Genomic DNA, 15,862 nt, shown 5'->3' on the forward strand with positions numbered 1-15,862 from the left:
CATAACCTGGCCCTTCCCCACCTCTCCTCCATCTCTCATGTTACATTTGCCCTTGCTAACTCACTTGGCTCCAGCCACACAAACCTTCTTTCTGTTCCTTAAATATGTCAAGCTTATTCTCACCTTAGGCCTTTGCAGTTCTGTCTAGAACACTTTTCCTCCAGATTTTCAAATGGCTAATCCTTTCTCATCATTCAAGATTCATCTCAAGTATTATTTCCTGAGATGCCTTCCCTATCCACATGATAGAAGCCCCCAAGGGGCACCCGAGTGGCTCAGTTGGTTAAGCATCCGACTCTTGATTTCGGCTCAGATCATGATCTCAGGGTTATGTATAAGGATCTGGGCTCCATGCTCAGCAGGGAGTCTGCTTGAGATTCTCTCTCTCCCTTTTCCTCAGCCCCTCCTTCCCCTCTCTTGCTCCGTCTCATAAATGAATGAATAAATAAATAAATAAATAAGAAAGAAAGCCCCAAACCATACCCATTCTATTGCATCATCTTGCCCTATTAATTTCATTATCTACAATTATCTTGTTGATTTATGTGTTTACATTTTTTACACTCTTAAAAGTGCCGTAGCAGCCAAGATTTTTGTCTGTTTTGTTCACTACTGCATCTCCAATACCTAGAATGGTGCCAGGCACATAGTAGGGCACACACAACCAAAGTGGAGATCTTGAGTGTGAGTATTCAGGCATTTGCCCCCTTTCCTTGCTCTGAGGAAGAGCAAAAGTTTGACCAGATGTAATCCCAACATCCAAATTATGCCCTGGCCTCTGAAAACTGAGACTCAGCTTTGAGTCCTGGCTCTGCCACCAATTTCCTCATGTAATTTCATTTCGGAAAGATAATTTGGTGCAATAGAAAGAGCATGAGCTTTGGAATCTGCTATTTACCAGCTTTGTGACTTTGAGCAAATTACTTAAGTTCTCTAAGCTTGGTTCATTTGTCAGAGGGAGACAATATCATTGATCCCCACAGGGCTGTTATAAAGAGACACAGGGATCACAAGCACTTGCTGAATGTTATTTCTATTTCCTTTCCGAATCTTAGGTGCCCCATTCATAAAATGGGAGAATTGGCTATCTTTTTCTTTCTAAGATCTATTTTTTAAAGATTTTATTTATTTATTTGACAGAGAGAGACACAGCGAGAGAGGGAACACAAGCAGGGGGGAGTGGGAGAGGGAGAAGCAGGCTTCCCGCTGAGCAGGGAGCCCGATGCGGGGCTCGATCCCAGGAGCCGGGGCTCGATCCCAGGAGCCGGGGCTCGATCCCAGGAGCCGAAGGCAGACGCTTAACGACTGAGCCACCCAGGAGCCCATGGGTATCTTTTTCAAGAGAAGTGGGAAATACAGATCCTTATACAAAATATCCCAATTTTAAAATGTGGGAAATTAAAATGTGTAAAAAGCCTCTATTTCTTAAAACTAATTTTTAAAAGTAAAAATGCCCCGAGGGCCAAACAAGATACTTCTGTGGACTGGATTTGAGCTACTGGATTTGGGCTACTGATTTTCCACGTAGGCTATTGGTTGTCAGGGATGCTACGACAACCCTTACTGTATAACTTGGGCAAATCAGTTTTATCGCCCTCCAGTTCAATTAGCTCATCCGTAAAACGGACCCATCCTTGCGTGGATCAAAGATCAGGTGTGTAAAACGCTTAGCATAACGCTGGCGCACAGTAGGCACAGCACACGGTGAGTGGCAGCGGTAGCTCTGCGGGCTGTCGATTTGGGAAGTGCGCATTCAAAAAGGGCAAGACATCCCAGAGACAAGGAGACTGGGAAGGCGACGCCTGGAAAGGAGAAAAAATGGGAGAGGAAAAAAAGAGGGAAGGGAAGAGGTGAGCAGGCAACAGGGTCCGCCCTCCAGGCGGGGCGCCAGCGAGAGGCCCAGGCCGGGGCGGGAGCGCACGTGGCCTATTTTGGGCGGAGCGGACGCGCCTGGTCGCAGCGGAGACCTCCGAGGCGGCCACAGGAGACGAGCCTTGAAGGTAGGTTACAGCTGGTCTGCGAGGACCTTGGACGCCGGGATGGGGCGGCCCGGGGGTCCCTGGGAGTTGGGGTACAGCCGAAGGCGCCAGATCTGGGCTCGCCACCCTCCCGGGGCAGTTCTGGCCGGACGCCTGGGTCCTCTGGGCCCCTCCCCCTCGGGGGCGGGGTTAGGCGATCTGACCAATGAGCGGCCATTCGCGAGGCCCCGCCCCGCCCCGCCCCCGGAGCCGCGGCCTCGCAGAGTGCCCAACCGCCCGGCGCCCTGGCCAGGGGCCGTGCGAGCTCCGAAGCTGCGACTGGTGAGTGCGCAGCCCCCCAGGGTCTCCGCCCGGATCCCGCCCCCAGCCCGTGCCCTAGAGCTCTGGACCGCTGGCGGGCGCCGGGGAGTGACTCAGCGCGAGGAGGTTGGCGACTTGCTGGGGCTGGAGATTCGAACTGTTCAGGGCCTTGAATGCCGGGATGAGTGCGGAGAACGAGTGTCTTCGGAGCTGGTCCTGGGATCTGGGGCCGGGCTGGGGTGGAGGGAAGAGGGCAGTGCAGGGCGGGGGAAGCCAAGGCTCCTCCGCCTTGCTGGGGTCAGGGCCATGGGGCGGGGAGGCGGGGGGTGGAGGGGGGTGCGAGTCCTGAGCTTTTGACACAACGCCTCGCCCTAGGACCAAGATGCCTGGTGAACAGCAGACAGAGGAGGAGGAAGAGGAAGAGATGCAAGAGGAGATGGTGCTGCTGGTGAAGGGTGAGGAAGATGAGGGTGAGGAGAAGTATGAGGTGGTGAAACTCAAGATCCCCATGGACAACAAGGAGGTACGTGTCCCACACCAGGGGGTTTGGTTACCCTCAAATCTGGTCAGGTCCAGCCTTCCTCAGACAAACCAGCGATCCGGCCCCTACTTTCCTTTGAGTCTTAGACGTAGAATCTCAGGGTTGGTGGCCCATCCTTCTGCCCTACTGCCATCATACAGATGTTAACCTACTGCGCCAGCTGTCTTTGGTTTCCCATGGAGCTTGATGTCTAGCGGGATTGGACTGACAAGTAACCACGCAGCTACAATCCCGTGTGATGGGTGCAGGCACAGGAGGCGTGGAAGCCCGGGGCTGGGAACTGCACGCTTCGGGGTGGGGGGAGGGGTGGTTAGGTAGGCAACAGCAACAGCTGACTCTGAGTAGCATTTGCTATGCACCAGACACTGTTCTAAGTCCTGCAAATCTGGAACGGAGGTAGTATTTCTTCCATTTTACAAGTGAGGAAACTGGACAGTTTGGTGACTGGCCCAAGGCCTTAAAGTTAGTAAAGGGATGACTTAGCTGAGACCAGTGGGGATCTGAGATTTAGAAGGAACGACCGGATTCATTGCTCAGGGAGGTGGGTGGGACACTGGGAGAAGTGAAGGCAGGTGGTTCAGCCATGCTGTAGCCTGGATGAGAGTAAGGTGGTTGGCAGGCTGGGTGGGACCTCTCCTCTGGGTTTTATCCTGAGGATTTTGAAGGTTTAAAGAGAGGACTTTTAAGGAGATCCGAATAGGAGTTAGAATTCCCTATGGGAGATCCTAAGTGCCACCAGGTATGTTTCCACTTCCCAGAACCTTTTAGGACTCTCACCCCCAGCCAGAGGAGCCCTGAGTCCTATCTGGAGGACTTCTGTTGGGCGGGGTTTCTGGGCCCAGGCTCCCTCTGATTTCTTCCTGCAAGGGGCCAGTTCTCTGGGAAAGACAGTTCTGCTGCCCCCTAGTGGGTGTGTTGGGCCCTAGGGGGAGGGGGCTGGCTGCTTTGGCAACCGGTTCCAGTCAAAATAACTGTTTAGTTCCGTTTTCCTCAGGCCTCCTTGGTCTGTCATCCTAGCACAGCCTGCCTCTTCTGGCTCTGTGGATTCCCTGATCTCCGCCTTTGGCCTACAAGTTAAGAACCCAGACTCCCGGGGCGCGTGGCTGGCTCGGTAGAGCATGTGACTCTTGATCTTGTGGTTGTGGGTTTGAGCCCCAGAGTACTTAAAAAAATAAAATCTTAAAACAAAAAAAAAGAACCCAGACTCCAGAGCTTAGGTGGACTTCCAACTCTATCACCTTCCAGCTGTGTGACCTTGGGTAAGTTTCTTAACCTCTTTGTGGCTCAGTTTCCTCTTTGTAAAAGAGAAATCATAACAGCATCTACTTCTTAAGGTTGTGAGGACTAAATGAGTTAGTACTGAAAAGAGTTAGAACTGTGTCTGGTGCATAATAAACACTATGTAAATATTTGCTGCTGATAGTCATTCTTCTCCCTACGGTTCAGGACCTTGCACTTGGACATCCTTCTTGAGATTTTCAACTCCTTTTTATCAAAGAACTTTCTGGGCTGAACCCTGGGGCTGGGAGTGAACAGGGACACCAACCTGGAGGCCTAGACAGAGGACTGAGGGCAGACAACTCAAGGCAATGGGGAAGGCTTCATGGAGGTGACTTTTGACTTGGTGCTTGAGACGCAGTGGTGATCTGGCAAATGGAGGAGAAAGGGCATCCCAGGAGGAGAAACAGCAAACGCAGAGGCTCAGAGGAGATGAGGCCAGAGAAGTCGGGGTAGCCAGAGAGTAAAATGGCATTGGAATCCAGCATAGGAATTTAGAGCCTCAAATCAGAGGAGGGACATGACTGGATTTTCTATTTAGAAGAATCATTGGCTACTATGGGGAGACCAGGCCAGGGAAGGCTGATAGCCTGCTCTAAGGTTGTGACAGCAGTGGAGAAAAGATGGAGAGAAGGGGATATTTGGGAACCCCAACTGGACTGGCTGGAGGTAAGGATGAGGAGGTGGAGAGCGGGCATGTCTAGTCATCAAAGGTATGTAGGGCTAGAGTCTAAATGGTATCACGTAGCAGTGAAAAGCATTGGTTCAAATCCTAATTCTACCATTTACCAGCTTGGCCTCGGCTTTTTCATCGGTAAAGAGGGGTAATGAAAGTTAAGGTCCTCGAATGCCAGCCTGAGAAGTATCATCTGGGTTACTGGGTCTGGGGGAGGAGGTTGGAATTGAGGATTGCACACAGACACCCTTTGAACATTTAGCACTGTGCCCACAGCATAGCTCATTAATTTGCTGTGTGGTCTCCCTGAGACTCAGTTTCTAAAAATGGTGATCTCGAAAGCTCTTTCCAATGCTGACATTCTGTGACTCCTTGCTATCACCCAGTCCCGTGGCCAGTTGTTGTCCAGAATAGACCTGAATTATGCGCATTCGGGCCGGAGTATCCTCTCACTGCCTGTCAAAATCTAGTCTATCTTTAATGAGTAGAAAATATTTTCTCAGAGGGCTCTATACACATCCAATTCTGTCTCTCTTTGTTTAAACCCTTGAGTGGTTTCCTGTTTCCTTCAGGATAAAGTCTCAGCTCCTAAGCCTGGCATTCAAAGCTACTCACCGTCCGACCTCACATCTTGGCTTATCTCTAATCACTCAGTACCCATCCCATGCCCTGACTTCAAACACACCCAACCCTTTCTCATCTCTAAGACTTTGCCCATGTGGTCTTTCCGCCTGTAAAGCCCTCTTCACCTTTTCCACCTGCTTTCTCCAGGAGTAGCTCTTCTCTCTTCTAGATCAGGTTTCTTCACTTTTGACATGCATACAAATCACCTGGTATCTTGTTAAAATGAAGATTTTGATTCTGCAGGTCTGGGGTCGGCCTTGAGATTCTGCATTTCTAGCAAGTTCATAGTGATGCTGATGTTGCTGATCTGTGGACCACAATTCCTGTAGCAAGAGAATAGGGTTGTTATTTTATACTTTGTACCAAAAAAGGGAGATCCTGACTGCTAAAAGAGCCTAGGGGAGGGAGACAAGTTGTGTAGGTGATCTCTCAACTTGCCAATGACAGAGAATTGCATCATGGCTAAGAGAATGGGTATTTTGGACAAGGACGGACTCTCAGTTCCAACCCTGGCTCTGCCATTGATGAGCTGTAGGGCCTTGGGTAATCACTTTACTGCTGAGTCTTATTTCCTTGTTCAAAAATGGAGCAGATAGTACCACAAAAGAAAGGGTTGTGAGAGTTTAAAACAAGAACATGGGTGAAAAGCACTTAGCACAGTTCCCGGCACATAGTGAATCCTCAATGAATGGTAGCTGTTGTTCTTAATTTAGGAAAGTAATGGCTAGGGGGAACAGACATGTTTGCCCTGATTTAAAAAAACAAAACCTAAGCAGGAAGACAAAATCACAAACTTCAAATACTTGGATTTTCCTGTTATGATATTACATTGATTGTATACTCATAGTACCTCTTGTTATAGTACAAATACTGTTCTAATATTTGAGTCTACTAGCTGTAGATTTAAGACGTAGAAGGGCCTTTAATGATCTCCTAGCCTGGTATTTGCCAAGCTTCAGTGACATGTATATTGCCCACCTGTTGTGCTCATTTATTTACTGCTTTTCTTCAGATAGATTCACATCGTTTTGCTAAATAAACCTGCCTTCATCTACACGATATTGATGGAACTGTGGGTTTCATGTGATCTATTGTTTTTCTAATGTCCATGAAAATAAATACATAATGATTATAATAAGATAGTTTTCCTGCATAACACCTAGAGTCCTCTTGCATCTTGTGGTGTGCATGCTTCAAGTCGGGAAATTTTTATCTCACCTAGCCTACCTCGCCTTCCTTGGGACACTGAGGCAGGGGAAGGGAGTGACTTGCCTGGGGTCTTAATGAGCTAGACCCTGGCTCAGTTGGTAGAACATGTGACTCTTGATCTCATGTATTTGAGGGTCACGTGTTTGAGCCTCACGTTGAGATTACTAAAAAAATATATATATATTCTTCCTGGGGCATCCAAGGCCCCTTGTCCTGAAGCTGGAGATACTAAGGCTACTCGTGTGAAGAATTCCTTTCTCATAAGTCAGTGAACCCAGCATAAGGAAGCCCTCAGGCTCGTCAAAGTCATCTTACAGAAGGGTGCCAAAGAAAAATGGGCCAGAAAAATGTAAATATAATGAGAAAAATTCTCTCCACAATGGCTGACGTGTTGAAATAAAGCCAATAGATGTCAAAACCAGGGCAAGATTGGAAAGTGTTACCTTGAATTCATACTGTGCCAAACCTGCTGTGGGGAGTTTCTTGATTTAAAGTATCAAGTTGTATTTTAACCTTGAATCCCCCTTGGAGAGCACCAGGGACTTGGAGTCCAGCCTCTGTCACATCTTGGCTATTCTAGTGTGGGGAAGTAAGTGTAGCCTACTGGGAAAGGGTGAGTGCTCTAGAGTCAGTCCCGACTCCCCCTGGCTTTGTGAATATAATCTCAATGAGCCTCTGTTTTCCCAATTCAAAAGATAACACCCGATTCAAGGGGGTGACATGAAGCTTTAATACGGTAATGTACATAAAATAGCACTGTCAAAGCCTTACAGTGTAATGTTATCACCGTTATCACTATAAATACTGTTTAAAGCAGAGTTCCCATGGCTGGTCACTAATTTCCCAAACTGCCTTGTTTTCCAGTTTCTGAGTTGGTTACCGAAAAGCTGCCTTTTTATAAAGGATCTTGAAGGACTTGAAGTTGCCCTCCTTGCAACTTCAGAAAGAAAAGAGCCTTACTATTCCTTGTCACTCCCCTCTCTTAACAGTTTCCTTATCTATAAAATGAGAATAGTAATAACTACTTTGTGGAGATTGAATGTGGGGAGAAGCTAACACTGTCTTGTCCTTAATATGTGCCAGGTATTTCATTTGGTCTTGAATTAATGTGCCTGTCTGGTTCACGGTAGGTGTTCAATATATCACTTTTGCTAGGATGAGCATTCTCTTTTCTAAGAAGAGAGCAACGTGCCCCCAGTATTCCTCTTCACTCTGCTGTTAGTACAAAATGTTTTCTCTTCCCCTGCCTCTTACAAAACATTTCTTTTCTTTTTTGGATTTTATCTCTAGAGGCTCAGACCTCATGAAACCAGCTCATTTTCAAAATTTTCCATTTCAGGCCTTGCTTCACAACTTAAAAAATGATAGGTGCTTGCTCTGAAAAGTTTATTAAAGACTCTGGACCCGGTCCCGGCCTGGCTTCTAAGACACCATGCCCTCCTGGCTCTCCTGCCTCATTAACTGCTCCTGCTCAGTCTTTGCTGGCTGCCCATCTTGTTGCCTCAGGTTCTCTCTGCCCATTACTGGGGTGATCTCATCCGGACTCAGCTTTAAAAACCATTGATAGGCTGACAGCTTCCCAATTAACATCTCCAAGCATAGGCCTCTTTCTGCTCCAGATGTGTCCAGGAAAACTGCAGATATGCTCCAAAACAAATTTCACTTACCACCTTGCTTCTCCCACTGCCCTCATCTCTGCAGATGGCCACTCTACCTTTGCAGTGGCCGAACTCAAAATCCTTGGAGTCATTTTGACTCCTCTCTTTCATTACACCGCCTATCCAATCTATTATCCAATCGGTTGTCTCAAACTGCAAAATACATCCAGAAGCAGACCACCTTCACTTTCCACCTGTCACCTGGGTCTGAGCCACTTCTCTTCAGAGATGGCGGCAGTACAAGTAGCCTCCTCACTGGGCTCCTGCTTCTGCCCTCTCCCCTCCTTTCTGTTCTCAACTCCAGCAACCCGAGGGTAACTTTTAAAACGAGTCTGATCTGTTCAGATCCCTGCTCCAAACCATCTGACATCTCTATTGCTTCCCCATCTCATTCATATTACTTGGCCCTAAGCTAAGAGATCCCCTCCAAGACCACCCCATCCATCACTCTATCCCTCAAGCATTCTGCTTTAGGCACTTTTTCATGCCATTCCTGGAACTCAACAGGCAAACTCCCCGCAGGGCCTTGCTGGTCCCTCTGTAGCCTGCTCTCTCACCTCCTTTAAGTCTTTGCTCCCGTTATATCAGTAAGATTTCTTAGCAATCCTATTTAAATGTGCAGCACCCACTCCCTGCCCCAATACCAGCACTCGTTATCCATTTTTCCGGAAGCAGTTTTTTTTTTTAATTTAAGGTTGAATCCCCAGTGCCTAAGCAGAGTCCGGCACATTGTACGCGTTCAATAAATATGTCGAATTAACGAATTGCTAGAATGACACTAGGCCTTGTGATACATGCGTTAACATACTATCTCATTTAAAGCGCACAACCGCCCCGAGGCGGGCACCGCCGCTTTTTCTATTTTACAACGGGGAACTGAGAGGCTGCAGCTTGCGGACACCCCGGCCTCCGGCTCCCGCGCCCGGCTGTCAGGGCTGACGTGTCCCCCCTCCCCCTCTCCCCGCAGGTCCCGAGCGAGGCGCCAGCGCCGTCGGCCGACCCGGCGCGCCCACACGCGTGCCCGGACTGCGGCCGCGCCTTCGCGCGCCGCTCCACGCTGGCCAAGCACGCACGCACGCACACGGGCGAGCGGCCCTTCGCGTGCACCGAGTGCGGCCGGCGCTTCTCGCAGAAGTCGGCGCTGACCAAACACGGCCGCACGCACACGGGCGAGCGGCCCTACGAGTGCCCCGAGTGCGACAAGCGCTTCTCGGCCGCCTCGAACCTGCGGCAGCACCGGCGGCGCCACACGGGCGAGAAGCCGTACGCATGCGCGCACTGCGGCCGCCGCTTCGCGCAGAGCTCCAACTACGCGCAGCACCTGCGCGTGCACACGGGCGAGAAGCCGTACGCGTGCCCGGACTGCGGACGCGCCTTCGGCGGCAGCTCGTGCCTGGCGCGCCACCGACGCACGCACACGGGCGAGAGGCCGTACGCATGCGCCGACTGCGGCACGCGCTTCGCGCAGAGTTCGGCGCTGGCCAAGCACCGGCGCGTACACACGGGCGAGAAGCCGCACCGCTGCGCCGTGTGCGGCCGCCGCTTCGGCCACCGCTCCAACCTGGCGGAGCATGCGCGCACGCACACGGGCGAGCGGCCCTACCCTTGCGCGGAGTGCGGCCGGCGCTTCCGTCTCAGTTCGCACTTCATCCGCCACCGTCGCGCGCACATGCGGCGCCGTCTCTATATCTGCGCCGGCTGCGGCCGGGACTTCAAGCTACCCCCTGGCGCCACGGCCGCCACTGCCACCGAGCGCTGCCCAGAGTGCGAGGGCAGCTGAGCCGCCGTTCTCGTCGCCGCGGGGTTGCGAGCGTCCGGCTTGTGGGGGGAGTGGGGGCGGACACGCCGGGACCGCCGACCTGGGGCCGCATTAACCAGGACCTCCCTGGCTCACCACCAGGGGCTGGGAAAGGGTGGGATGGCAGGCCTGGCTGCCTTGGAACTGGGAGGCAGGGAGAATCCCCTCACTGGGAACCCTGGAAACAGTGCCCACTCCCCGCTCACTACAACCCCTTGACCCGTGTTAGTGAATAAAGTATTATATCCTCGCCCCTCCTGTGCCTGTGAGTGAGGCGGCGGGGGGAAGGAGGAAAGTTGGCGTCTTACCCAGGCTTAAGAGACTTGAATTAGGGAGCCAAGTGGGGCAATAGGCCCAAAGGGGTTCCCTGAACTGGCTTTTTATGTGTGGGGGGAGTCCTCATAACTTCAGGTCTGGAAGGGTCCACAAATACAGCATATTCTGGTCAGGCAGCCGCTGCATTGTTCAGTGAGCAGGCATGAACTTCCTTCTAGGAGAGATGGGCTGACTTCATTTCTTAACTTGGATGCCAGCGTATGGTGTCAGGAGGGCACAGGATGAGGAGCAGGACAGGAATTGAAGGCAATTCTTACACCCCAATCTGGACACGTTGAGTGTGAGGTAAACGCAGAGGAGTCAGAGAGGTGACTGGAAATAATAGCTTGGGGATTGCAGGTCTGGAGTGCATGATACCCCTTCTAGAAGAGGGTATCCAAGGAAAGTCTGTGAAAGAACAGCCAGAGCTGGAAAGAAAACAGAAGCGTCCTGTCTGGGAAATCTAAAGGAAAGTGTTTCACGGAGGGAGTGGTCACTCTGTTAGATGCTGTATCTGTAGCTCAGGGAAAGTGGTGAGAGGAGGAGTGGGGGTGAAAGCCATCCTTGAGTGGATGAGAGCATAAATAGGAGAATGAGGAAGCCTAGTGGATGGATGTAGACAACCCATTTTAAGAGGCTTGGCTGTGAAAAGCAAGAGGGAAATGGCTGGAGGTTTGTTGGGTTTGTCTGGTGAGTAGGGAAGAAACTTGATTATGTGTTATATATGCTGGTGGCAGAGCTGATAGAAAGGAAGAGAAGTTGGTTATATAGAAGAGAGGGGAGGTAACTCATCATGGAGAGGACATACGATAAGAGACCAGTAAGGATAAGGTTCCTGCTGTCACTAGTAGGGAGAGGAAAGGTGGGTTTTGGAATACAAAGCTGAAGCAGTTCTAATCGGCAGTGTTCTCCCTGGCAAGTAAGAGGTCACTGGTTAAGAGGGAGTGAGGTCATTAGTAAAAGGAATGAGACCAGTAAAGAGGAATGCCTCATTTTACTATTGTGGAATTAGGCTCATGGGGGCGGCAAAAGTAGTTCGGAGGGTTTTCCCCGGCATTACTCCGCACTGTGAGGGAGGTAGGCCGTGGGTATCCCCGAAAGGGAAGTGATGTGCCTGAGGTCACACAAGGGGTAAATCATACCCAACACTATAGGTGCAAGTGGCAATTGGCCTTGGGAGGACAGGGGAGGAGGTAAGGGGCCCTCTCCAAGATGAGAGGAATCTCTCTGTTCTCCACGTCTGACACTTGACCCTAATTTGTGATGAGGGCCCAGGGAGAGGAGCATTAGGCTCTCACAGGGTTGGGGTCCTGATGGACAAAGATGGGCTTTAGGCCCAGGACCCTCTTAACTGTTGACATTTCCTGCTCTGGGCCCCTGACAGTTTTGAGTTGAATAAGCAAACAGATAACTGCAAACTTAGAAAGTCCCTCCTATATGCCAGGCACTGTCCTAAGCACTCTACTTAAAAACAACTTAAACCTTACAACCCTATAAGGTAGATACCATTATTTTAATTTTAGATGAGGAAACCAAGGCGCAGAAAGATTTAAGTAATTTGATGAACGTCATCCAGCTCGTAATTATCAAAGATGGCATTTGAACCCAGATAGCTTGACTCCAGAATCTGGGCCCTTAACCAATGCTACATATAGCCTCCAGTCCCCTTTAGAGGCCCAGAAGGGCTAAGGGAATTGCATGACATCAAACGGGGATCTTGCCAGAAATCCACTCTCTCTGCCCTGTAGGTGGGAGGTATACTAGAGAAACATGGCAGCTGGGCTCAGAGGCATCCCTGGTGCCCTTCTCCAGTACCTGCTGAGATAGAGCCTCCCCAGTCCCTCCAGGAAGAATCTAGAAGTTGCTAACCAAAACTTTTATTGAGAGTGAAAAATACCAGGAGGCTGTCTTCTGGAGGTTCTTGGGCCTCAGACCTTACGAAGTAGGGCCCCCAGGCCCCTGATCTGTTAGGAAAAGACTAGAACAAGGTCCCACGGCCAGGCCACTCTCTGCTTCTCAGATGCCATGCTGAGTTGCAAGTCCTGTGCCCGTGTTTCTAGGTTGAGGCCTGGCCTGTGGACTCACAGTCAAGGTCTGCAGGCCCCACAGCTTGGTCTTCAGAGGTGGCCCCATGGGGCAAGTCTGTATACTTGAGGGCAGAGCCGCGGGACAGATGTGCTGGGTAGCGCCGACGGTTGAGGTCCATCTTGGAGAGCACCGCTTGGGGCAGATCCACATGGCAGCGGGCTGCTAACGCTACCAGGTAGATGAGGACGTCACTAAGCTCTTCTTGAAGGGCTGCCCGTTCCCTGGGGGGCCAGGCTTGGGGGCCAGGCTCCTCATCAGGCTTCCACTGACTGGGGGCAGAACACACAGATGCTAGCTAAGACGATGGGCTCCGCCTCTCTTAGGAGAACCCCAGTCCTTGCAACAACGCACTCCCATGTCTTAGGAAGTTCCTTCAAGGACAACTCAACCCACCTGGGCCCCAGGCACAACTCAACCCTCCTGGGCCCCAGGCAGAGTCAGGGTGGGGAAGAGACCCCAGCAGATGATTCATCCAGACCTCTGTGTCCCAACCTGAGCCAAGGACTGGCCAAGAGAACATTTCACTCATTAAGACCCAATTCTACTTCTCTCCAGCCCCAGCCACTGCGACTCCAGACTAATCCCCAGACCTGGACCACTGGGAAAGCTTTTGCTAACTCACCTTCTACTCTTGCCCAGTACCATCTTTTAAACCTACAAATTACATTTTGTCCCTCCGCTGCTAAAATTTCCCCAACTGTACTTGGAATAAGATCCAAACTCCTGGATTTTGGGCACCTGGGTGGCTCAGTCGTTAAGCATCTGCCTTCGGCTCGGGTCATGATCCCAGGGTCCTTCCCTGCAGGAAGCCTGCTTCTCCCTCTCCCGCTCCCCCTCCTTGTGTTCCCTCTCTCGCTGTGTCTCTCTCTGTCAAATAAATAAATAAAATCTTTTTAAAAAATAAAATTAGTTTATTTATTGTTACTCTCCTTCTACTGTGAAGGCAAGAACCATGTCTTTTTTTCCCCCCAAAGATACTATTTTTAAGTCATCTCTACACCCAATGAGGGGCTCGAACTCACAACCCTGGGATCAAGAGTTGCTCCCACTGACTGGGCCAGCCAGGAGCCCCAGGAACCTATCTTGTTCAAGGCTTCATTCTAGAAGCCCTAGCACATAGCTGATGCTCATATATCTGTAATGAATGAATGGCTTGCCCTCACACTTATCTCTGTGCTCTCATTTCTCCATCCCCAAAGTGACTGCCTTGGTTTAGGCCTGCCTTACCACCTCTTGCCTGATCTGTATCAGCCTCCTCATAGGTCTCCCCTGCCCCAATTCTCTTGCTGACCCAATCCACCCTGCAGAAAGGGATCTTTCTACCACTCAAATCTGGTCAGGTCTTCTGTCCAAACTCCATCACTTCCTAACTCCAGCTCTGTCACTCTGGGTTCATATTGCCACCCCTCTATTCCACAGCCCCATCACTCGTTCTATAGGTATCTACTGCCTTTCGTGCACCAGGCACATGGGACACGGCAGACAACAAAACAGATACAAAATCCTTGCTCTCCCTTGAAAAGCTTACCCTGAAGGAGTCTCAGAATCTCCCTAAATTTAACTTGCCCTTTCCCACTTCACTGCCTTTGCAAATGATTCTCAAGGCTGGAATGCCACTGGGAGGTAGGTCTTCTAAAGAACACCCTCCTTTCCACCCCAGAGGCTGCCACCATCCCTTATGACCTGGGCCTGCCTTACTGTTTTCACACCTTTCTTTCCCAGAAGACTGGGATGCCCCAAGAGGGCAGGGACAGGTGAGTCCTCTCTATCCCCAGGTACAGAGCCCAGCATGGATAGTTAACGATCAGATAAATGTTCCCCTCCCACATAACACACAGACTGTTCCAAGAAGACTTCATCTACTCACAAGAGCTCCGCCAACTCCCCGACTTCCCCCACCAAGGCCAGCAGGAGGTTCCGAGGCTGGTGGAACTGGCCCCAGTCTCGTTCAGCAGCAAACTCCGCATGGAGGCGGCGGCTGAAATAGAAGAAAAGTGTGGAAGTCCTGGTTCCAGGGTTAGAGAACCCAAGAGAAGACACAGCCCAGGCAGGCATCTCAGTGATATGCAATGGGGGCATAAATATCAGGGGTTCGGCAACGAATTCCTTGGATGGCCTTAAGCAAATCATTTCTTCTCTTTGGGACTTGGACTCCTCGTCTATAAAGTGGGTGCGCCCTACACAGACCCTCAACTCTATGGAACACTAACAATACCCTCTTTTCCATTATTCCACCTCTTGCTGCTGCTTCTGCAGTTTCCTCCACCTGAGGAAGAGTCCTCTCTCTGCATATCGAAATCCTACCGATTTTACAAAAGTGCAGCTCCAGGGACACTTCCCCCTAAGAAGCCCTCCTTGATTTCCTCCAGCAAAAATAATATCACCCACCTCTCAGCACTGCATTTGCCCCGTCCTACCACCCACTCCTGGAGGGCAGGGGCCGGGCAGAAGCAGCATCAGAAGTAGCAGCCCAATTTCCCCGAGGCTGGTTCTGGTATTACTCACCGGGCATCACCATTTCCCCTGCCTTTGGTGGGCATCACTAAGCCCATTTTGCAGATAAGGAGGTTAGATGACTTGCCCGAGATCAGCCAGCCGAGCGGGGACCCCAGCATAGCTGCTAGCCTTCTTCCAGACCACGTGGAGGACCCACCCCAGTAGGAGGGAGAAAGGGGGCGACCTCCCCAGGCCGGGCGGGGACGGCTTACATGTCCTCGAGCGTGGGCTCCGGGCTGAAGCTGAAGGGGCCGGCAGCAGCAGTGCCGTCTCCCCCCGTGTCCCCACGCGCGTCCCCATTCGCCCGAGACATGCCGCCCACCACGCAGCAGTCGGGATGCCCTGAACAACTCCGCGCCAAGCTCGGAACCCGCCTCCAAGGCCCCTGACCAATCACAGGCGATCACGACTACTTCCCGGGGCGGAGCCGCAGGAAAGACCAATTACTTCCGTGGACTTTACTGCAGCCCGCCCTTTACCCCGCGGCGTCGGATTCTTCAGTCTCGGCCGGTAGCATCTTAAAGGTATAGAGACCAGATTCGACCGCGAAGAGACAATGGACAGAGGGCGAGGAGGGTGCAGGCGCGTAGCTTCTCTTGTGGGCGCCAGATGGCGCCAAAGAGAAATGACGGAGCAGGGAAGGGGGTGGGGCGCTCCGTGGAAAACCCCAGAAAGGGAGGGTTTAAGCAAGTAAGGGAAATTTATTATAATGATACAAGAATGTCTCCAGGATATAGGAACTAGGGTAACCGTTCTAAGCATTTTACATATTTAATCCTCACACCAACCCTATGAGGTAGGTAATATCGTCATCCCCATTTTACAGGTAAGGAAACAGAGATTGAGTAATTTAACTCAACGGCTGATAAGGTGGTAGCCAGGTTTCAGTTCTAGGCAATT

At 51.0% G+C, this 15,862-nt stretch overlaps 3 protein-coding genes across 6 annotated transcripts in view; 1 reads left to right on the top strand and 2 right to left on the bottom strand.

Moving 5' to 3' along the window:
* SEPTIN1 (septin 1) overlaps window positions 1-14,444 on the bottom strand; it is a 33,236-nt gene extending 18,792 nt beyond the window's left edge. The window contains exons 1-2 of the mRNA XM_064592981.1: window positions 14,334-14,444; window positions 5,524-5,721 (exon numbers count right to left, since the gene is read on the bottom strand). The gene's annotated coding sequence lies outside the window, so the exon portion shown is untranslated. The remainder of the gene's footprint in view (window positions 1-5,523; window positions 5,722-14,333) is intronic.
* ZNF771 (zinc finger protein 771) lies at window positions 1,878-13,372 on the top strand. 4 transcript variants are annotated; one of them, XM_045875324.3, is made up of 3 exons: window positions 1,878-2,000; window positions 2,655-2,802; window positions 9,233-13,372. In XM_045875324.3, exons 2-3 carry the CDS (start codon window positions 2,662-2,664, stop codon window positions 10,043-10,045), a joined length of 954 nt encoding a protein of 317 aa, XP_045731280.1. In that variant the 5' UTR covers window positions 1,878-2,000; window positions 2,655-2,661; the 3' UTR covers window positions 10,046-13,372. The 4 variants fall into 4 exon arrangements, with proteins under 4 accessions (XP_045731280.1, XP_045731282.2, XP_045731283.1 ...); XM_045875326.3 differs by lacking the exon at window positions 1,878-2,000 and adding an exon at window positions 2,049-2,300; XM_045875327.3 differs by lacking the exon at window positions 1,878-2,000 and adding an exon at window positions 2,267-2,405.
* DCTPP1 (dCTP pyrophosphatase 1) lies at window positions 12,240-15,334 on the bottom strand. The gene is made up of 3 exons (XM_045875328.3): window positions 15,175-15,334; window positions 14,334-14,444; window positions 12,240-12,735 (listed from the first exon to the last, which is right to left on the bottom strand). Exons 1-3 carry the CDS (start codon window positions 15,273-15,275, stop codon window positions 12,435-12,437), a joined length of 513 nt encoding a protein of 170 aa, XP_045731284.1. The 5' UTR covers window positions 15,276-15,334; the 3' UTR covers window positions 12,240-12,434.
* Between the last annotated feature and the right edge of the window lie 528 nt (window positions 15,335-15,862).

Source organism: Mirounga angustirostris, unplaced genomic scaffold, assembly GCF_029215605.1.
Source record: "Mirounga angustirostris isolate CCGP_5_RB_7025 unplaced genomic scaffold, mMirAng1.0.hap1 SCAF_5, whole genome shotgun sequence".
In the NCBI taxonomy this organism is placed as follows: Eukaryota; Metazoa; Chordata; class Mammalia; order Carnivora; family Phocidae; genus Mirounga; species Mirounga angustirostris.